The 23,973-nt window shown below is 38.1% G+C and overlaps 1 protein-coding gene across 1 annotated transcript in view; it reads right to left on the bottom strand.

The window, feature by feature from the left end:
- Nucleotides 1-20,083, bottom strand: part of LOC129432753 (fatty acyl-CoA reductase 1) — a 38,544-nt gene extending 18,461 nt beyond the window's left edge. The window contains exons 1-2 of the mRNA XM_055191351.2: nt 19,926-20,083; nt 9,098-9,320 (exon numbers count right to left, since the gene is read on the bottom strand). Coding sequence (XP_055047326.1) covers nt 9,098-9,286 — 189 coding nt within the window. The 5' untranslated portion in view covers nt 9,287-9,320; nt 19,926-20,083. The remainder of the gene's footprint in view (nt 1-9,097; nt 9,321-19,925) is intronic.
- Between the last annotated feature and the right edge of the window lie 3,890 nt (nt 20,084-23,973).

Raw genomic sequence — 23,973 nt, 5'->3', positions numbered from 1 at the left:
ATGTGTTGATACGGGATTACAGGAAAGATATGGCAACACGTGTGAGATCCAGCCACTTGAATCGCATGTGATTTGTGCAGAAGACCGCGTGCTGTGATATCCACCAGAGTGATCTAATATCAAAAGAGATTAACAGCGCCATGCTGTTCTCTCTGATCGGGCTGACACATGCTGACTTATGTTACCCACAATTCCAAAGGTCCAACTGTGCTACATTCTTATATACCCGGCCAATCAAAATCATGTTCTGCGTATCAGAGCCAGACGTAATAACTGACCTTATGTAACCTCACCAGCAGGCACCTGACAGTGAGCGGACAGATGCTGCACTTTGCCTCTGACAGCTGTTGAGTCCTAATGTGTCTCTCTCTTTCTCCACCATGACCGGTGCATGATTTTTCATATTTATCCAATGAACAAAATCTGTATTTCTGCAGAAAACTTCATTGCTTTATGTGCTTAAGCATTAACGATAAATTATGATAACATCTCTGCTGACTAATAGACCATAGAGATGGTTAAACATGGAAGTATGTAATTAAATACAATAAAGACTAATTTAAAGGAACACATCACCGTTTTTCAATATTTTACTATGTTCTTACCTCAACTTAGACAAATTAACACATACTTATCTTTTTTCAATGCGTGCACTTAATCTTTGTACAGCACGTTGTGATTGTGTTAGCATTTAGCCTAGCCCCATTCATTCCTTAGGATCCAAACAGGGATGAATTTAGAAGCCACCAAACACTTCCATGTTTTCCTTATTACATGAGTATTTAGACAAGTAAGTATGGTGGCACAAAATAAAACATGGCGATTTTTAAGAGGATAAAAATGAGAACTATATTGTATGGCGGAAGAGCACTTAGTTTGCAGCACTTTGCAGCACCGAGGTCGAAGTGCTGCAAACTAAGTGCTCCTCCGCCATCTAAGTTGAGTTAAAGGGACACCAGGCAAGTCTGAGTATAATTTCTCTATGAGCTCCCCCTAGTGTCTGGAAGTAAATGCTTTCAAACACACTGTCGTAAAAACTAACTGTTGTCCCCCCTCGCAACCCAGCTTATCAGCTGTCAACACATCTGAGCACAGGAACCGGCTATTACCAATCCAGTTATGTATATCTAAGTTAGGTAAATAATATTTCCTTTCCAACTGATTTTTTATTTTTATTGTGTTGTCATGCATAATAGTATTTTTAGCATGAAAAACCGATATGAACGAGGCAAACAACTGCTTTCGTGTTTTTTTTTTTTTTGGAGAGTGGGCATGAGAATAATATAACTTTAAATAAATAAATAAATACATATAGACAAGCAAAGGGGAAACGTCATTCAACCAGATGAACTTATAGACCTTAATTATTAAAATAACTTTAGACAAATATGATCCTTCTACATCTATCTATCCATCTATCTATCTATATATACACAGGTGTGTATATATCTATCTATCTATCTATATATACACAGGTGTACAGGTATATATAGGGTGACCCTACGTGCCATTCTTTCCGGACACGTCCTGGCCAAGATTTCGGTGCGTTTTCCGCCAGTCGTATTTGTTGACCGCATACGCCATTCAGTTAAAACATAAGACATACAATCGTAGTTTCATTCTTACCTTAAAATGTAATGGTTGCTTTTCTGTAATATAATAATAATCCTCTATGACGTATGCGGCCGACAAATATGACTTCCGAAAGACGGACCTGAAATCCTGGCCAGGACGCGTCCGGGAAGAATGTCACGTATGGTCACCCTAATATATATATATATATATATTAGGTCTGAAGCTCTTTTTCTTTTCTTGGAATCTTCCGTCAAGGGTTTTCGAGGCTTCTTCCCCGGCTCTGCCATTTGCATCAATCGCTCACTGTGTTTCGTTCGCCTGCCTCTGTGTTGTTTGCCGTAAAGTGATCTTGCTTCTCGTGATATCTGAGACTTTGCGAGACTGAAGGACACCGGGTCAGATACACCGAACTTGCAAGGGGGTATTCTTCCTACAGGCGGTAGGGACGGGCGAGAGAGTCTTCATTCGTCCTGTAATGAGTCATTTAACCATATACCGACTTACGAAGATGATTTATTAACATAAAAATGCTGACTTGTGTCCCTGTAAAGGGACAGTAAGTAGGGTTTTAAGTGTTTTATTAATCAAAATCAATGTCTTTATTCATGCCCTCGTTGGTGTCAAATGACCTCTGCCAGTGATCTGACTTTTCTTTGTAAGCTTAGAATTTCTTCTTTTTACACACATTGAACGGGTAAGTCCAAGGAGGCTTCCATGTCGTTCCGTCGTATTGATAAACTATAAAAGCAGAGAGGGACAAAAAGCACTAGCCTACCAACGCGTTTCCACAACGCGTTTTCATTCAGAACACGTGAGCCAGCTGAAATGTACAAGGAGATCAGTGAGTACATAATGGCTACCGTAGTTGCAACACTCATTTGGAAAAGCGAGGCGCTAGAGAGCACTATTCGTTTGAATGCAAAATACAATTTCACCACTAGATGGGGGTAAATCCTAGCCTATAAAGCCCGTCCTGACAATTTGATTGGTTCAGCCAGCGGAGAACGGAGAAACCCCAGACCGATCTTCCCGTTCTCAAAATGTTGTGGGCGGGGCTAAGATTGGCTGGCACCCAGGCTAGGTAAATCCTACTTATTGTCCCTTTAAGAACATGATAAGATATTGAAAAATGGTGGTGTTTTCCTTTAAACATGCATATAATGCAACAATGCCATTTCTGCTATATACACAAAGAGTTCAGATGCAAAATACTCTAAGTGCGTCAGACATGTTTTCTTACAAATAAGCATTTTTATCCTATGGCTCCTATGTCTAGGTATGTCTATGTCCAGTAATTTCACTTTAATGGCAATGAAAAGGTTATTAGTCAGTACATAAAAATAGGTATTTTCATATATGCCACTTTAGTCATTGGCATTTAACTAATTTGACTATCTTCTGCTGTAAAAAAGTAAGATTGCTATCATACCATACTGTATCTGTTCATCTGTTAGAGAGCTTGAAAAGTTATTCATTAACTCTCAGAAAACAAAAATGTAATATGCTTCCCATATCGGTTTGTCTTGGCTTTTATCTAAAAATGAAATGCTGGGAACTTCATTAAAGTGATCCTGCATGTCAGGATGTGAGTGCATCTCCTTTCACGGGTTGTGGAGTTGTGCGGTGTTACTGTGAAAAATCTCAAGATTAATAAAATAATTTTACGACAATTAATTCAGATTATCAGAGAGAGGAGACAGCATATGGGTCACGGTCCTGCAAACACACACAGAATCCTGGAAGTCTGAAGCATGGAGACAACGGTAGGCACCTGATCCCTGAACTGCTTTTAAAACACATATGAAGGAAACGGAAGCGACTGCACATCAGCCAAACTTCCTGCTGCGGTTTGGTGTAAAAACTTTACCCACTCATGAACAAACACAGGACCAAACACCTTCATCTCCTGAACACAAGTACACACACAAAAAATTCAGCAGTTACTATTCTCTGTCTTTGTTCATTCCTAAATGCAATTATTTTTAGGCACCAGTCCATCACTGTGGTATAAAATCTTTCAGATGTTCCCGTCCTTAAATGACATGACACAAACTATCATTGATCTGTGTAAAGGCGTGTTCCTTATAAGTGTGCGGTTGTTAACCAAAATGGTTGATGGTAAACGTCTGGCTAAACAAGATCAAGTTTGAGATTGTAGCGGTGTTGTGCTGTAACACGGCTGTCAGTGAGAGAGAGACAGTGAGCACGTGTACAAGACAGGAACTGACATGCAATAGGAGACAAGCACATGTAGAGAGTATTGAAGTCAAAGGTTTACTGAGGTCAGCCATTGTAGATATTTGCTTTCTCTCATTTATGCTGAAAATGGTGCATTGTGGGATGGCGGTATGCTGGTGCCAGTCCACCACTGGCCCCTCTGGCACAAACAGTCTGATTGTGTGTGGGGGAGGAGAGAGAGAGAGAGAGAGAGAGAGAGAGAGAGAGAGAGAGAGAGAGAGAGAGAGAGAGAGAGAGAGAGAGAGAGAGAGAGAGAGAGAGAGAGAGAGAGAGAGATTGTGTGTGGCGCTTGTGAAACAATATTTCCTCAGTTCCTTCGGAAATATCGCTGTTATGCCCTTAAGTGATGACTGAAGGGTAAATACACACACACACACACACACACACACACACACACACACACACACACACACACACACACACACACACACACACACACACACACGCACACACACGCACACACACGCACACACACGCACACACACAATTAAATGAAGTACATACTTCAACAGTAAATGCTATATAGTATGTGTGGGTGCAGTATAAATAAATTCTGGACGTACTGCATCTGCCATGTTTTCATTGTAATGTGTGACCTGTATGTATTTGATTTAATCACAACCATGACCATAATTTACTCACGCATTGTTTAACAAGTAATTAAATTATGAAGAACACATGTCTTGGTACCTAAATCACTTAAAAGCCCTGTTTATAGATTTATTTAGGTATTTCTATTTTACGCACATTATTTGGCAACTTCTCAACCCACGTCATCATACGTTATGCAAGTAAAAAATAGCCGAAGGTAGTAGGTCACCTGGGTACATGCACATACTACTTGCTTTGCATACTGATTTTTGCCTACTACTGTATATAGTATGGAAGCCGGCAATTTGAACACAGCGACAGTGTAACCCTAAGCTCTATTAGTACAAACCCTGACATTCACTATAATTCACTATCCCAAACATTTCCAAAACCTGAACTTTAATTAAGCCTGTGAACAATACTAGATTTAAAGTAAAACATGCTTTGACCCACTTTTTATTTATCCTTGTTCTGTGATGTGACATGTAGACAAACACATTTTTTGTTTGGGTCTGTTATGCCTTAGAAGCTTCCTAAAAACCTCTCTCAGGTAGCTCTATTAGGGTGGGGGATTTTAAACAAGTGGTTTTGCACCTATTTGGCTCCCCCTACTGGCTTAACTTGCAATCTCATTACTGATTGGCTGACTTTACTGCCACTCAAAAAATGTAGCCAATTATTTTAAAGTGGAAGTGCAGTTAGATGCCTGTGATGTCATAAGCATCAGTTTTTCAGATTGGGCGGTTTTCTGGCTGACATTTCTAAAAGAGGAATTTCTATGAGACTTAGATGTTTAGCACTTTTTGTATGTTCGTGAATGCGGGTAGACTACCATTATTCAACAAAGACAAGGTAAAAATGGTTTTGTCATTCTCTGTCCCCTTTAACATATAATAAAAAATTTTGCTGTGGATTTGGCCTACAGTAAGTCTGAGGTTCAGGCTTCTCTCCAGTTGTTTTATCTGAGATAGATCAATATCCTTCCTTCCTTGAATGAAACTGAATAGTTCAATCACACCTGACTGCTCAGTAAATGCTCTTTTCAACAAATACAGACTTCATACCTGCCATGCAATTGACAGATACAGCAACTCAAAAGCTGTTTCACTCCTATAACCTGAACAAATGGTTCAATGATGATGAAACATGTGTAACTATTCAAAATTTCTGCAGAATAAACAAACACACATTCAGGTCCCAACTTTAATTATATAAAGAGCAGAATCTGGTGAAAGGCCGTTCAAACTGCAGGACAACACAAGTGCTGTTTGACGATACTGAATAGCTTCCTACATTCCAGTTTGTCCTCAAACACAAAGTCTTCACATTTACAACCTACACACACTCTTACACACACTCCTACACAAACACACACACACCCTTATATCAGAGGTCAGAGAGTTTCTACAGTGCTGACACAATATGTCTATCTCATCCAGTTTCATCTCATAAGAGCTTTATATGTAAGAGTGGCTCAACCCCACATCTAGATTATTCTATATAAAGTAAATTTGGTGAAAAATCACCCCGATATACACTCACCTAAAGGATTATTAGGAACACCTGTTTAATTTCTCATTAATGCAATTATCTAATCAACCAATCGCATGGCAGTTGCTTCAATGCATTTAGGGGTGTGGTCCTGGTCAAGACAATCTCTTGAACTCCAAACTGAATGTCAGAATGGGAAAGAAAGGTGATTTAAGCAATTTTGAGCATGGCTGTTGGTGCCAGACGGGCCGGTCTGAGTATTTCACAATCTGCTCAGTTACTGGGATTTTCACGCACAACCATTTCTAGCGTTTACAAAGAATGGTGTGAAAAGCATCCAGTATGCGGCAGTCCTGTGGGTGAAAATGCCTTGTTGATGCTAGAGGTCAGAGGAGAATGAGCCGACTGATTCAAGAAGAGCAACTTTGACTGAAATAACTCGTTACAACCGAGGTATGCAGCAAAGCATTTGTGAAGCCACAACACGCACAACCTTGAGGCGGATGGGCTACAACAGCAGAACACCCCACCGGGTACCACTCATCTCCACTACAAATAGGAAAAAGGGATGTTTTCTTGGCACACTTTAGGCCCCTTAGTGCCAATTGGGCATCGTTTAAATGCCACGTCCTACCTGAGCATTGTTTCTGACCATGTCCATTCCTTTATGACCACCATGTACTCATCCTCTGATGGCTACTTCCAGCAGGATAATGCACCATGTCACAAAGCTCGAATCATTTCAAATTGGTTTCTTGAACATGACAATGAGTTCACTGTACTAAAATGGCCCCCACAGTCACCAGATCTCAACCCAATAGAGCATCTTTGGGATGTGGTGGAACGGGAGCTTCGTGCCCTGGATGTGCATCCCACAAATCTCCATCAACTGCAAGATGCTATCCTATCAATATGGGCCAACATTTCTAAAGAATGCTTTCAGCACCTTGTTGAATCAATGCCACGTAGAATTAAGGCAGTTATGAAGGCGAAAGGGGGTCAAACACAGTATTAGTATGGTGTTCCTAATAATCCTTTAGGTGAGTGTATTTAACTCATTCCATTTCATCTTATCTTTATATGTTCTCTTTTGATAACCTGTCAAATATTTTATGCGTTTTATTAATTTTGGCTGAAAATATGGGTCTGTGCCCGTCATACTATGCTTATATTAGCAAAATCAGTCAGCACCTACTAATCAAAATCTGCAGACTGGTTTAGACTTTCTACAAGCGTCCAGTCATTCAAGGGCAAATCAGGGTTAAAAATGAGAAAAAGATGTTGTCGGAGCTGATGGTGTAGTGGGCAGCGCTCCGACATGTGGTGCTTTGCGAAACCCGAGTTCGATTCCCGGCTCGTGGTCATTTGCCGATCTCCTACCCCTCTCTCCTCCCTGTACTTTCCTGTCCTCTCCTTACTCACTTTTAAATAAAGGCAAAAGACATGTAGTGCATACCAGGCTTTACTTGCTGCATGATCATCTTTACTTCTATAATGTAAATAATACACGTCTGAGTTATTATCTAGTGTGCACCGCAGTTCTGTACGCTGATCTGGATTGACTCCCATTGTGTGGTCACAGCAACGCAATGCAAATGGAAATACAGTTTGACTAAATTTGGATGCGGTTTGTGGTAAAGTCGCTATGGCAACAATCATAGAGCAACATACAATACGGTCCGAGAGACAGTAGCGCGTTAACTTTTCTTGCAGATTATTGGCCTGTTTTCAAAGGATCAGGTTTGGGGAAATAAACAAAGGTAAACCCTGGCGACCACATACAATTGAACACAGATGGGTTTCTGGAAACCTTTGTTGTTTTGCTTTGGTTATGCTGTTTGATGTAACTAACTATTTACAGGATCAACACATCTCGTTCAGTTAACCAAAAGTCACATGACACGATTAAATGTCATCCAGTCACAAAGGCTAAAATATCCTATGACAAAAGATCGCTATCAAAGAAACCAGACAATATCCCACACAAAAACCTGAAAACTAGAAAGACAATGCTCTAGAAAGTTCTGAAGAAAGACCGGTGTCAGATGGCCAAAAAATACTTTTGTTCAAAAATTGAATCCAGTGGCAATATTACATATTTTGTAATCCTCACAAAATGAGAACATTACATATTAGTGACCTCAGCTGTCCTTCATCTAGGACAAAAAAAACTCACAAAAGAAGTCTACATGACATGAGCTATGTGAGGAACCCAGTAAACTTTAAATCCCAATTCACTGTTAAAGGATTAGTCAATTTTCTTTAAACAAATCCGGATAATTTACTCACCACAATGCCATCCAAAATGTTGATGTCTTTCTTTGTTCAGTTGAGAAGAAATTATGTTTTTTGAGGGTAACATTCCAGGATTTTTCTCATTTTAATGGACTTTAATGTACCCCAACAATTAACAGTTTTAATGCAGTTTAAAATTGCAGTTTCAACAGAGTTTCAAAGGACTCTAAACGATCTCAAACGAGGCATAAGGGTCTTATCTAGTGAAACAACTGTCATTTTTGACAAGAAAAATATGCACTTTTAAACCACAACTTCTCATCTTCCTCCGGTCCTGTGACGCGCCAGCGTAACCTCATGTACATATATAAAAAGCAAATTTGCAGACCATTTTAAATAATAAACTGACACAAAGATATTAATTAGTATCATTCGACATACAACAGCGTCGGAACGGTCCTCTTTCTCCACACTTGTAAACACTGGCGCGTAGTTTCGCATACGTCATCCGTGACCTCTTGACGTGATGACGAATTGCGTGAGGTCGCGCTGTCGCGTCACATGACCAGAGATATACGAGAAGTTGTGGTTTAAAAGTGTTTTTTTTTTCCTGCCAAAAATGACAATGGTTTCGCTAGATAAGACCCTTATGCCTCGTTTGGGATTGTTTAGAATCCTTTGAAACTGCAATATTAAACTGCATTAAATGTTGGGGTCCATTAAAGTCCATTAAAATGAAAAAAAAAATCCTGGAATGTTCTCCTCAAAAACCATAAATTTCTTCTTGACTGAACAAAGAAAGACATCAACATTTTGGATGACATGGTGGTGAGTAAATTATCTGGATTTTTTTAAGAAAATGGACTAATCCTTTAAAGTTCCTCTTCATCATTTCATAGCTGTTGAAGTGGGCGGTGGTCCTGGAAACGTTTCAATAAATGGGCAAACAACCACACAGACGTCTCACCTTACACTTCATCATGTCTTGAACACGTTCCTGCATGGATTGACCCGCCTTCGGCCTGACGAGAATGTAGAGGGCGTTCACGTCCGGGCACGAGCGCAGAAGTTTCTCCACCAGAACCTTCCCCATGAAGCCCGTCGCCCCTGTGATCAGGACGTTTTTCCCAGCGTACCACTCCGAGATAGAGGACATGATGATTATGACAGATGAACTTTCCTCCTGAACACTGACAGACAGAAAGATAAAGATCATCAGTTATTAGTCAAAACATGTTACAGTCACGAGGACAACATTGTACTCAAGTTAATTCTGGATTGACATTGAGAGTTTGCAGTTAAAAATCTCTTAATATTAAAGTCCATTCTACCATAGACACATCAACACATCTTTCCCTGTGGATTTTCTAAAAGCGTCTATAAATCAAACGCTGTGGCCACCATACATGGCTCATTACATTATGTGCCGGCTATTAAATCACTGATCTGAGCTCAGGCTTGTGTTTCAGATCTGGAGGGCAAAAGATATAAGACTCTTATAATAAGAGATACATAAGAGAAACATAAAACTTTAAACTTCCTATGACCTGAAGCAAAAAATGTTTGAAAATCAGGAAATGAGTTTCAAAACGAATTACGAAATTATCTGCATCACATATCGTTCAGAGTACGAGAAAAACTGTCCATTTCTACTCATCTTTTGAATCATGATGGAGAACTTGACCAACACATCCCCACTGTTTTTAAAGTTTAATGTTTAAACAATTCAGTCAACTAATAAAATATAATTTCAAATTATATATACTTACAAATAAGTATAAGTAAATTTTCGAAATTATACCACAGCCTGTTGAATGATTTATTCTGATTGGTTGAGAAATGTTCCCGGTTGATTATTTTTCTGTAAAATGCACACCTAACCTGTCAAATGTGTTAAAATAACCACCAGAGCAATGTCTGTGGTAACTAGGGCTGGGTATCGATTCAGATGTTCCAGATCAATTCGATTTCGATTCATAAGCTATCAGATCGATTCAATTTCGATTCTCGGGTTGATTCGGATTCTTGGATGATTTTTATTTCTCGATTCAACTCAATGAATATAGATTTAATATAAATGCTATATTTATAAAAAAGAACAGTGAACATAAGTTTACAAGTGGGTAATTAATAAAAAAAATTAAGAGCCACAAATCTGTATATTACACTTTTTTATTTTAGGTACACTTACATTAAAACAGAACCCATTTCTAATTTTCAAATGCATACAATTATTTTAAATACAATACAATTTTGTTGCAAGATGAAAAATGTATGCTGAAAAAAGTCAGAACAGTCACATTGCTTGATCAAAAATGATCAGGTTATTTCATAAAACAAAACAAAACAATTTGTGGCCTTTGAGAATCGATTTTTAATCGACCACGTAAAAAACACGATTAATCGAAAAATCTATTTTTTGGTAACCATAGTATAATAGGAATAATTGACTCAGTGCATTTCCACCTTGGATGTGCATTATTTTCTAACAATTCAACGGCCCGTCGTTAATTATAAATTATTCCTTTACATAATGCATCGCATCGTGCCATTAGACAGCGGGTGTGCATTATTGAAAAAAAACTAGAGTCAATAATTCAAGACATTGCAAGTTAAGTGTGAGTTTATTAAAAAATAATGCATACCCGTGAAACATTTCTCAACCAATCAAAATAAAGCATTACACAGATGTCTCAGAGGTTAGCGGGAGTGAGAAAATGGCAGAAAATTTAAAAACGCCTGCTTTTAAAGCAGATGTGTGGTAGCACTTTGGCTTAAAAAAAGTTAAAAAAAAAAATCCTTTTTTTTTTTACATTTTTGATAAAAAGAAGAAAAGTATTGCAATATATCGCACCATGCAGCATATTGTACCGTATCGCGATACACCGCACAATGCACAATGTATCGTGATTTGTATTGTATTGTGAGGCCCTTGCCAATACCCAGCCCTAGATACCAGTATGGTTAAAACATTTGGTCATAATGTAATGTTTTCATGGCAGGGTTGACATTTGCATGGAATTGTTCGTTTCCAGAAACTAAACATCTATTGATAACAATAAAAAAAATAAAAACAAACACAGAATGTCCTGTTTACTTCACACCAACAGAGGAGGAGCAAAAATGGATTTGCACAAATGCAAAATAAAGTGACTAATGCATGAAAGAAAGAGTTCAATAAGTCCACAACTCTACCTTCAGTTCTCCCTATTTTGCATGAATTACTATTTGTGCTTTTAAAGAGCCCATTGTATCAACAACTGTGTAAAACTATTAGTGTAGTTAAAGTAAAGGGAAATAAAATCATTACCGGACACAGTTATTGAGGAATTTACACTTCACCTGATTTTTTACTAAAGATCGATGATGATAAGATTTTTTTTAGCATTTTAAAGGGATGCTAAGGGGTTGTGCATTCTTATTGGCCAAGCCTGAAAATCCCAAAATGGTAGCCAATTTATTTGCTTGCCGATACCAGTCTATTATTAGCATTATGCATTTCTTGGACACATTTTCGAAATTCCTTGGTCCTTGTAAGGAAATTATCATTTAAATACCATTGTGTGTATGTGTGCCTATAAGCGTTTCATTACCATGTTGTTAATGGTATTAACACAATTACTGTATCATAACACCACAACTTTTTCATACACAACCATAGGTTTAAATTTACATATACAAACATAGTGACTTTATAAACTCCTTTATTAAAGGAGTGAAAACATGTATTAACACACGCACAAGTATTTAAATAAAAAAAGTCAGGTGGGCATTATTTATACCCACACTCACTCATTTTAGTAGTTTTCAGTAAAGCCTCAGGCACTTTATTCCACAAAGCCAAAGCACCAGGGGATTTACTCTCCTTTACCACCGCCCAGAAATTAAACAGCCACATCCAGCCCCAGCGCAGCATTAGTTGACACACAAACACAAGTCTGCTACACTGTTGCAATTTATTATGCACAACTTCAACAGTGTGTCAGATACAAACTCAATCCCTGCGGTGATCTGAGACGACACTGATACAATACACCACAGCTACTGTTTGTTATTGAGTTACTTAAAGCGCGGTGGAGAGCACAGGGGTGTGTCTGTCTGTCCTGGCATCCCCTCAAAACTCTGATGAAACTCAACACCCTTGGAAACCAGCGGTAAAACACTAAACTTATGTGGACACTATGAATCATGCTGTGAACATCAAGCTATTTATGAGAATTTCTTGTGTGACCTCATAGGAAATGATCTGCTTAAACAGGAAAGATTTAAGATGATGTTTAAAGCTCGTTTTGTAATGTTTGCTGAGGTCCACAGAGATTACTGAGGATGGTTTAATTCAGACACATCACAGCCATGGTTTAAAAACAGACTTTAGGTTTAAAAGAGGGACAAATCAATCCAGAAGAGTTACCTTTGTAATGCATTGTCAAAAGTAAAATACTACAGTAAAAGTCCTACTGCTAAAACAGGTTGTTCTGAACCTAAAACAATCATGTAGTCTAGAGATCAATGTGTTTGGCATTAGGGCTGTCACGATTATGAAATTTGGCTGACGGTGAATTGTCTAATAAATTGTGACCGTTATGACGATTAATTGTCTGTTTTAGTGTTTTGACGATTGTGACGATTAATTGACTGTTTTATTGCTTTGACATATAATTCTCATACATATTTTTGTTCATGAAATTTTTATTTATTATATAAATGAAATATTTTGCAAGGTTTACCTGGCAGTAAATATTAATACACATAACACATATTTAAAAGCAGTGGCGGCTGGTGACTTCTTTTTTTTGAGGGCGCACAATGCGAAGTTCATCACAACATGTATGTAGCCCGTCGTGTGTGGTTCGTAATTTCAAAATGTGTGTTCTGCACTTTGAGAGATCATGTGTGCACCACGTGTCATGACAAAACAAGTGCCCGCTGCAGATGCGTCTAAAGGGTTTATGATAAAAGAGACGCTCGGGTTTGCCAGATAATCTCATGCATAATCAGAGTTTACTGTTAAGGAAGTTTCTTGCGTGTATTTTGGGAACGTGAGCGTCTCTTTTATCATAAACTGTTTTGACGCGTGTGCAGCAGGCACCCACCTTGACAAAACACGTGATGAAATCAGGATCTCTTGACACGCAGGACACATATTTTGGAAAAGGGAACCACACACGTGACAATCCGAACACTTATTTTGAATTAGCGCATCTTCGAATAAGCAGTCACGAGCCGCCACTGTTTAAAAGTAATTATTTAATAAATATATATGTCAAAAAACAAAAATTCCTGAATCCTGATAAGAAATAAACACAATAAAGAGTCTGAAAAATAACTGAAAATAAAAATGCAATCAAAATAAACTGACTAAACCAGAACTTGCCTTAAATAGTAGCCAATCCTACTAAGGTCATATTAGTACTGGACCTCATGTCTGTAGTGGTGCAAAAAAAATCAATTACTGCAGCTCCCCCTTGTGTTTTTTGAGAGATGTGCAATCATTGCGGTGATCTGAAATCATCGTGATGAGGCCAAACAATTGCGATGAGACGAGTATTTAATCATTGTGACAGCCCTATTTGGCATGTGTTTGTAGACATGTTAAAGGTGATCTAAGCGAATTCACGCATTTTAGACCATAAAACACTTTTTGTTACATACAGCAAACATCTCCTAGCTATCTGCTTGCTGCCTGTCTGCTGATCAAACTGTAAAAAAACACAATCTCTGTAGACAGCCTAGGCTCCACAAACTGCCATAAAAACAAAGTGGCCAAACCTACCACCAGAAACGATAACAAAGTGTTCCAGCCAATAAACGGCAAGAAGGATTTGGGGTGGGGGTTGGGCACGTTCATGAAAGCACGGAAGGGAGGGGGAGGAGTTAGCTACGCTCCGTTTTTTAAAAACAGTTCAAACATCAACAAAAAGTAACGTCACACAGATTCGCTTAGAGCGCCTTTAACTTTAGATGCCAATGGCTGATGCCATAGATGCTGGAGTGTCATAATGATCTCTAGAGAAAGATGGGAAAAAATCTGCTGTGAAACTGGTTAAGTAAACGTCCTGTAACTGATCCTCTTCTACACAAACACTTATGGTGCATTAGACACATTATAGCAATCTCTCTCTCTCTGTGTATGTATGTATGTACGCCTACATCAAGGACCACTGAGACTTCTAACAACATCATCAGCTAATACAACCATAACATCCACTGCGTAATGTACATCTTAATTGGTATCTTATTGTTTTGTATCTTATTATATTTACATGTATTAGTAGCACATAGGCAAACATCCGTATTAAACAAACCCTGAGAATAACTTTAACGCTCTGACACATTCCTAAACATCAGACTATCACAGGTTCATGGGGTTTACCTCTTTTACCATTTCGTTCTTCAGAAAATATAAAAATCTAGTTTCTATAGTATGACTCAGTTCTTATCAATGTATAAAATCATTGTTTTCATGAAACAAAGGCAGTTTTATTGACAACAACCTGCACAATGTGTCACATAATAAAAAATGTTGTCATGCAAGATGCCTGAAGACATGAAAGTCACACAAACATTTCACCTTTACGTCACCTGAGGCTAGAGATCTTATTTACAGTAGTTCATATCCTGATTGTGATAATCAGGTTTGATAGACACAGACTGGAATGAGGAAGAATACTTAAAGTGGCTTTATTTTACAATACTGTAGTAAAACAAGATAACAAACAGAAAAGAAAATGTCCTGTGGTGGACTGTTTGAGGTCAGGGATTTATCACATTTGCCTACATGTAGAAAACGAATATAAATCATTTCATACAAGTAATGTCACGTTTCTGTACAAGACTGGGCTAAATTTGGAAGGTGACGTGGGGCGTATTCAAAGACCTTTCAGCTTTGCTTTGCTAAGCAGATATTCAAATGTAAAACAAGTCTGCCTGCATGGATGGATTTGAAAAACTTGCGCAACACTTATTCCTGGTGTTTTCCAAAGCACAATTCAATATTACTCAGTGAATAAGCAAAACAAATTGGTGTCGTCTTTCAGAATTCAACATGGTTAATTATAAGTGAATCACTGTGAACCCACCCTGCTCAATAGGACAGGAATAAATGGGTACACCTCCAGCGTTTCTCCTCAGACACAGATCTGGATATTTGGGCCTATAGTATAAATAGCAGCTCTAAGTCAAATGAATTATAGCAGAGTCCAGAGGGAAATCTGGATTAAAAATGACTACAAAACTAAAACCAGAAGAAAGAGAGCTGTGCATAAAGCAGCATCCAACAGCAGTAACACAACCACGTACAATATTAATATTATACAACCAAAAACATAGGCTCTGTGACTTTTTGACATCCAATATAGATATGAATTTTAAGATTTTGGTTTCCGTTAGCAGTGCTTGAAAAAATCAAACGGTTAGTTATATAGCTTTCCAAATATTTTTTATTTTAAACAATTAAATGTAAGCAAGGAAAAATCAGCCCATCATAATTCAGTTTACAATTCATCACACTGGTGCCAGATACATTAAATGCTGAACACTGGATTAAGGGCTGTTCAGGTGAATAGGATGCACGATATATCGGCCGACATATCGTTATCGATATTTTTAATATTATTGGTTATCGGTCTGATAGCAAAATTACGCCGATAAATGAAAGCCGATAAATGATGGATTATTTTGGTTTGTTGAACCACATCACTTGCTCATTGCTGGCCATGTGGAGTTTTGATTGGGGCTTTCTGTGACATAGCACGAAGATGACACGTGTTGCGGGCTTAAGAAGAGTATGCTAGTCTAGCGCAAATACAAGATGTCTGCGGTCTGGGAGTTTTTAATTGTGAAAATAATATGAATATTTATCTGCCTATATATATCAGTTATCGCCCCCCAAATATAAAGAGTTATCGGTATCGGTCAAAATTTCCATATCGGTGCATCCCTGGTGAATAAACTTAAAACACAAAATACATAATTGTAATATATTTGTAAAGTAACGTCTCTTAATTTACTCTCGTAATAAATAGGGCTATGAAAAAATATTGATACAGCTAACCACCGTGATACATTTTCCACGATAGTGTATCGATATTTTAAAACCTCATCAAATCCCTTTGTGTGCGTCAAAGTCAAACGACCTCCTCTGCTGCTGCTATAGTTGACCTATCCAGTTGTCTGTCATATACGGCCATTCGGCCAATGTCTCAGAAGTTAACGGGACTGAGAAAATGGCAGAAAATTAAAAAACGCCTGCAGCTTTCAAAGCCGACGTGTGGAAGCACAAAAAAAATCAGCTCTAATGTTTTTACATTTTTGATAAAAAAAGAAAGAAAAAGTATTGCAACGTATCGCAACATGCAACGTACTGCATCATACCGTAATACGGTGTATAATGTTACACGTATCATGATATGTATTGTACCGTGAGGCCCTTGCCAATACCCAGCCCTAGTAATAAAGAGAGTAAACCTATCTATTACGTAGCTCTATAACTCTTTGTATGTGGGATGGACTTTAAAGTCTCAATAAAATCAAAAAGGAAACAAATTATTTTTTTTATGTAATATTGCAGTGTTTATAATAAACAATTTATCAGTCTAAATCCTTTTTTTTATTAATGTGCCCTAATAAACGTCAATCAAAATCTGAAAATGTACTTTCGCCCTCTTGTGGCGATTTATAGATATGTACACTGGATGTCGCCTTGGCTACGGCACTTCATTGGAACATAGAGCCGCCATCTTGAAACAGCGGAGCCCTGCATCAGCGTCATTGTAGGCAATGGTGTAACGGAAATAAAATCACCATAAATCGTCATGAATGCGATTTTCTATGTTTTCTTTTGGTTCGTTCCAACACTCAGACATGTATGTAGCATTCCAGAATTTTTTTTAATTTTTGATATTTTGAAAATCTACTTTTTCTAACTATAATGCATAGTGCTAGTAGACCTAACATCCATACGCAGCACCAAAGTCTGGCATTGTCCATGAATTCAAAGTACAGGCGGAGATAGCAGCGTTACCTAGCTACTTTCTATGAGAAGACCCCTTTTCCAAGATGGCGGCGGTTTTGACGCATGCTTAGAACCCCAAGGCAACATCTAGTGTACATATCTATGGTGGCGATCGTTCTCTGATGATGTCAGTAAGCCGGCTTGGGCTGGAGCATCCGTTAACTCCGCCCCCTCCAACTCTCAGTCTGATGCCAGTTTCATGCCTACCTTTCTAGCACAGTGGAAAATACAAGCCACACCTTGGAAATATGTCACAACACAGAAGTAAAGTCTATTGTGACTTCTGGTTAACGTGGACTTAAAATGTCAGCTTAACTGTTTAAACAATCTCTAAGCAAACAGTTCATTTAAAAATATTTTAGCCTGTCTCTATATACCCATCGAGGGGCAACCTACCGATCTCTCTGATGAAGACAATACAGAAGTGACTTAAACTGCAAATCATCGACTGGCTGCTAGAGGGAGTCAATTCCCATAGACCCCCATGTTAAAATACCCAACTTTACAGCAGGAAATAATTTGTTTACAGCCTGGTACAAAAAGTGTTTGTGGTCTATATAGCTAATTTTCCCTTCATGACAACTGTGATAGGGGTGAGTTTTTTTGTAACTCCTCCGTTTAAATTATATTAAGTTCTGCATAATTAAGGGCGTGGCCACTTGAGTGACAGGTGAACTGCCACTCCTGTCACTAGAGTAGAGCTAGGTGGCGTGGTTTCAGCAAATAGGTCACCACAGCTTCACTCACGTCCCGCCTCTTCACCCATTTTCGTTTATTTTCGTGAGTGATTTGCTGTAATGCACGGCCAAGATGGCAACGGCAGACACCGCCTAGTATTGGCTTCAAAAAAGCTCTTTACAAACCTATGGGTGACGTCACAGACACTACGTCCATATATGGTACCAATCAATGACAGTAAGTATCACAGATTTCTTTAGGTACACTGATACATGCTGCGTTTCATCCTGACCCGTCAGACATCCGCTAATCTTAACATTATATTCTTAGTTCTTATCTGTTAAAAGTGACGCTATGCTGTGACAGTGTGGTCGTGGTGAAGCAGACCAGGGGTGGAAAAACTTTACTTTGGCCACTCTGTACTAGACTCACATTAAAGGACACAGATGAGCTGATAGGAAGGCCTTACAAAATCACATTGACGTTAATCACAGCAGATAACTTTACTGCTTGAAGCCACAACTGAAACCAATAAAGGAGGGCAAACAAGGACATTTTAAAGATTCCCTCCCAGCTTTCACACTTTCCCCGTTTTTTACCGGCCTTCGTGCAAAATTATCACTGTACTGATTTTAAAATGACACAAGCAACACGCAGGCTGCCGCTGCATGACCCTGGGCCACTATCTGCCCGCAGATGGCCCTGTCCGTCTATCTGTCTGTCTCCAGTTGTATTCTGTATCGAGGTCCCGGAGGTCCACATACAGAAAGAGTCAACATATTTAGAGCAGCTCTTCAAGGTTAGATGAAATCAAAGCAGCTTCAGCAGCCACTGTGGGTGTATGAGCTTTATAATAGAAAAGTTAAAATGTTACTCCACCCTGGCCTGATGTTTCCTATATGAATATAGAGAAGTCACTGTAACTGCTGTTGCACACAAATGTACCTTAAGGCATTAATAAACTCAATATTTGATCATCCACTTTATGGACTTTACTGTAGGCCAAACCTTATGTTCAGAGTCACTGGGTTGCTCTAAACCAAAAAGACATTAATAATCCTAATAAACCATTTTAAGAGCTTTAAAGATTTCCGTTGTAACATTATTTGCATGACATTTACTCACCCGAACCAGATCTTATTACTGTAATACCAAAAAGTTTCTTTTCCATTAATCTGATGAAAATGTTGTGGTAGAAATTACAAAATATAGATATATTACTGTAAAAATGTTAGAAAAGACAAAAAAATATATTTACAAATACCATTAAATAGAAGTAGGCTACGCTTGTTGCATCTATTTAATGTATATATATTTAACTTATGTATTTTCCAGGTTTCATTTTGGCGTTGGAAATGGCCAGACCATGCTTTGAAATTTAACAGCAAAAGCAACATTTTATCTATAATGACGTTAATAATTTGTGTCTACAAAGTTACATTTGAACACATGTGGCGTGCCGCACATCCGCGCTGTTAACCGCTCATGTCATCTTTGAATAATCCACCTCGCCAAACCAACTAAATGTAACTAAACAACTTAAATAAAACTTTATATCCGATATGAATATACTGTAAAAGTATTGTTTTTTTTACTAGTGTACATGAAGCGAATCTTTCCGCTAAGATGAACAGCGGAGGCGCTGAGCGGACAAGACAGCCCGCCGAGGGTCGCGCGACCCGGCATCTTCACTTTCCTCGGAGTCGGCCCGTTAAACGCGCCGCTGAGGCCATTCACGGTTTTGGGTCTAAGACCAGCATAACAGAAAATAACGGGATGCAACTGCAATCCAGGGTGATAAGAAGGTAAAAATGCGTTTTACGTCGCAGCGACACGCGATGCATAGCACAAGAATGAAGAACATTTGAACGGAACGCGTCGGTGCTTTTGCCACGCGTCCCGTGTTTAAGATGAAATCTGGTCAAGATCAATGTTACACCATTCACTTCAGAAGACAGATCCACATCCACCCCACAACAAAAATTACATTTAAACGCAACATCAATCCCAGTGAAAGCTAAGGATGCTTAAACAAACTGCAACGCGTTTCTTTTCTAAGCGCGAACACGAGTAGTGTCAAACAGAAGAAAGCTTGTTGCCTTACCTTGCTCATGAATCACGCCGGGTGTAGACGCTCGCGAACCGCAGCAGAGGACTGACTGACCGCCTTTCCTCTATCTCTCCCTTCGCTGTCAGACCACGAGTGCGCGCTCACGAGTTGCAGTGAACGCGCTTTCTGGCGCAGAGCAATTCTGAAATACAAGCGCGCGCGTATGTCAACAGGGTGTGACTACATGAAGATCCTTAGATAGATTTCACACACTTTTTTTTCACATGCAGAAAACTTAGAGAGGTATACCGTCGTACCGTCACAATAACCGTCTCATTACACAATTATTAACTCCCGTTTTATTTTACTTAAAGGGTGCATTTCACAAGACTTTTTAAAGATGTAAAATAAACCTTTTGTGTCCCCAGAGTACGTAAGTGAAGTCCTAGCTCAAAATATCATATAGATAATTTATTCTAGCATGTTAAAATTGCCACTTTTTAGGTGTAAGCAAGAATGTGCCATTTTGGGTGTGTCCTTTTAGATGCAAATGAGCTGATCTTTGCACTAAATGGCGGTGTCGTAGTTGGATAGTGCAGATTAAGGCAGTAGTATCCCCTTCTGACATCACAAGCGGAGCCAAATTTTAATGACCTATTTTTTCACATGCTTGCAGAGAATGGTTTACCAAAACTAAGTTACTGGGTTGATCTTTTTCACATTTTCTAGGTTGATAGAAGCACTGGGGCCCCAATTTTAGCACTTAAACATGCAAAAATCAGATTTTCATTATATGTCCCCTTTAAAATACTCAGCATGAAAAGAGTTTGTAACTATTCTCTCTTATGGCAAAATGTTAAACAGGTGAAGTAGCACCACGTACACTATACTGATTACCGGAGTGTCAACCAGATACTAGGGCTGAATCATGTTATTGCAAAAACGGTAAACCCTATGACCTTTTACAGAAAAGAACTAGTCAAGGAACCATTGTTTAATTATGATATTTTTACCAAAAATATGGTGATACAAATGGTAATGCCAAGTGAGAAATGTTGCATGATCAGAAAACTAAGCTTACCCAGGAACATCCCTTCCCCAAACCTTAACCATTAATTATCCCAAAAATCAGAGGGAAATAACAATGGAGTAGAAGCACCTTGACATTAACTGTAAACGTATCCCTCAAATCTGATTGTTTGACAGCAATGTTAAATCCAGAAACATCTTTCACTTGGCAAAATTTGATGTGTCAATTTAGGTAAAAGAGTAAAATAATTAAAATGTAAGAATGGTAATATAAAACCTAACACAAAACAATGAAATCATTGTTCTAGTGGTAGAGAGCACTGTGGACGCAATTTTCCAAGGAGACTCAAGTGCATGCATTGTATTGAGTTTAACAGTAACCTCTATTAGTTTACTGGAAATCCTTCGCATTGACAGTGTATTGTTCTCAGTAAAAAGATTGTTCTGAATGTGCATGCGCTGTACGCAGACAGTAGTACAGTGGATAGACGGCACTATGTTGAGTGTGCATGTTATGCAGTTTTTAGTAAATGGAACATTGGTTTAAACACACAACATGTGTTTCCTTAATACAACTAAAGCTACAGGAACACATCACATCATATATAAACGTATGAATATTCCCTCAGTCCAAAAAGTCTCAATTTTGTTTGGTCAGACAAAAACACATTTCTTGTCTTTACCTTGTCAGCAAATCTCACACTCAGAGATAAGATTGTGTCGTGCTGAGCAACGTACGCAAATAAAATGCTTGTGTTGGATTTCTAGACATCGTGATAAAGAACTGGTTGGATGAGAGACTACGGTCTAAGACAACTGCAAACTAAAGATGAAGCATATCTAAATGGCCACAAAACAACAAAAACTGAGTTAAAGTGTAAATATGCCTCTTAAAACATGCAAGGGTGATATTAGGCCCACACTACATCTTTACTATAAAATCCCTTATCTGTTAAAGGGGATAATTTACATGTCGTCAGATAAATCTTTGGTTTCCCAGAGTACATGTGAAGCTCTAGCTCAAGCTACCATACAGATAATTTATAATTGCATGTTAAAATTGCAGGTGTGAGCAAAACTGTTCCATTTTTGGTGTGTCCTTTAAATTGCAAAAGAGCTGATCTCTGCACTAAATGGCAGTGTCATGGTTGGATAGTGAAGATTAATGGGCGATATATATCTCCTTGTGACATCACAAGGGGAGCCAAATATGAATAACCTATTTTTTACATGCTTGCAGAGAATGCTTTACCAAAACTAAGTTACTGGGTTGATCTTTTTCACATTTTCTAGGTTGATAAAAGCACATGGGACTTAAACATGGAAAAAGTCAGATTTTTATGATATGTCCCCTTTAAGGATTGGTGTTATTCGAAAGAAGGATATGTATGTGTACTCTCCAAACACTACATGCCTACATTGTTACTCTGCGTGTAAGAGCAGGATTCAACAGTAAACCCACTTGCTTTGAACACTAAAGACGACATAACCACTCCCAGATTCCACAGAAAAAAGATCTGATCTGGCAACCCCCCAATTATAAGGAATAGACATTAACATTGCCTTTAACCACTACAACTAAACATTTATTTGCCATGGATCTTTAAAATTGCTATCATTTACATGAAACAATACCATTAAAGGAATAGTTCACACAAAACTGAAAATTCTGTCATCATTTACTCACTCTCATGTTGTTACAAACACGTATAAATTTCTTTGTTTCTGATGGACACATAGGAAGATATCTTAAGAAATGTTTGTAACCAAACTGTTCGTGGACCCCATTCACTTCCATAGTATTCTTTTTTCCTACTGTGAAAGTGAATGGGGTCCATGGCCGGTTTGGTTACAAACATTTCTTCAAAATATCCTCCTTGTGTTCATCAGAACAAAGACATTTATACAGGTTTGTAACATGAGAGTGGGTAAATGATGACAGAATTTTCATTTTTTGGTAAACCATCCCTTTAATTCCATCATGCAACTTACAGCATTCATATATCTGCAGTAGCCTAACTAAGAATAGATGACTTTCATTTGAAATAAATACAAATTATGATTGATTTTAACTCAGAAGTATACACTTTTACATCCGGTACACAAGCTCACTTCTGGTAAATTAATTGCAGGTAGGCTTGAACCTGTGCTCCAATTTGTTTACAAGTATATCGGAAAAGTATTTACTGTTTTTGTTACAGAAAAGTAGACATTTACGTGCTTTAAATGAGATACATTCGTAATGTAATTTCAACTACCATTTAGTACTGATTGTTTACAAAATGGGACGCAGGGTTACTTTATAATTTCAACATTATAGTTTATGTTCTTATTGGGCCATGAATGGCGCCCCCATTTGATAGCACTATTTATTACAATAAATATTTGATCAACTGAGGCAGATATACTTCATGTCTTTACATTAATTTCCCTGAAGACAAAATAATCTTAATTTGGGTGTGTACTTTAAAATGCAAATGAGCTGATCTCTGCATTAAATGGCAGTGTCATGGTTGGATAGTACAGATGAATGGGCGGTATATCCCCTTCTGACATCACAAGGGGAGCCAAAGTTCAACAACCTATTTTTCACATTCTTGCAACATAATTTCCCTTAAGACAAAATAATCTTAATTTGTGTAGGAATAAACAAAATCTAGTGGACTTTACCGGTTTTGAAAATATACAGGACAATAAAACAAAGGCAAATCTAGTTTGAAAAGATTTATTTGAGTTGTAAAATATTTTTAAAGTTTTAATTCCTCTCTAAATATATATTATCGAGAGGATACATTTGGTAAACCACATCAAGCATGCATGTAGTGGACTGAATCATAATATTCAACCATAAACATGTAGGAAATACATCCCTGAGAAATTGACATTTTGCCTCCGAATAAGACTGTGAGCTTTGTCAAAGCAGGAAAAGGCAATTTGTATGTGAATACAAAATCAGTGCAATTTTAAGAACTCATCTTTAAAAAATAAAAACACCACAAGGCAAACTTACCTCTATAGTCCAGATGGCTGCAGACACACACATGTAGTTTCCAATCCGAAACTGGCTGCATGA

The sequence above is a fragment of the Misgurnus anguillicaudatus genome, chromosome 1, assembly GCF_027580225.2.
Source record: "Misgurnus anguillicaudatus chromosome 1, ASM2758022v2, whole genome shotgun sequence".
Lineage (NCBI taxonomy): Eukaryota > Metazoa > Chordata > Actinopteri > Cypriniformes > Cobitidae > Misgurnus > Misgurnus anguillicaudatus.
The sequence above is the reverse complement of the archived record's forward strand: the minus strand, read 5'-3'. Positions and strand labels throughout refer to the sequence as shown.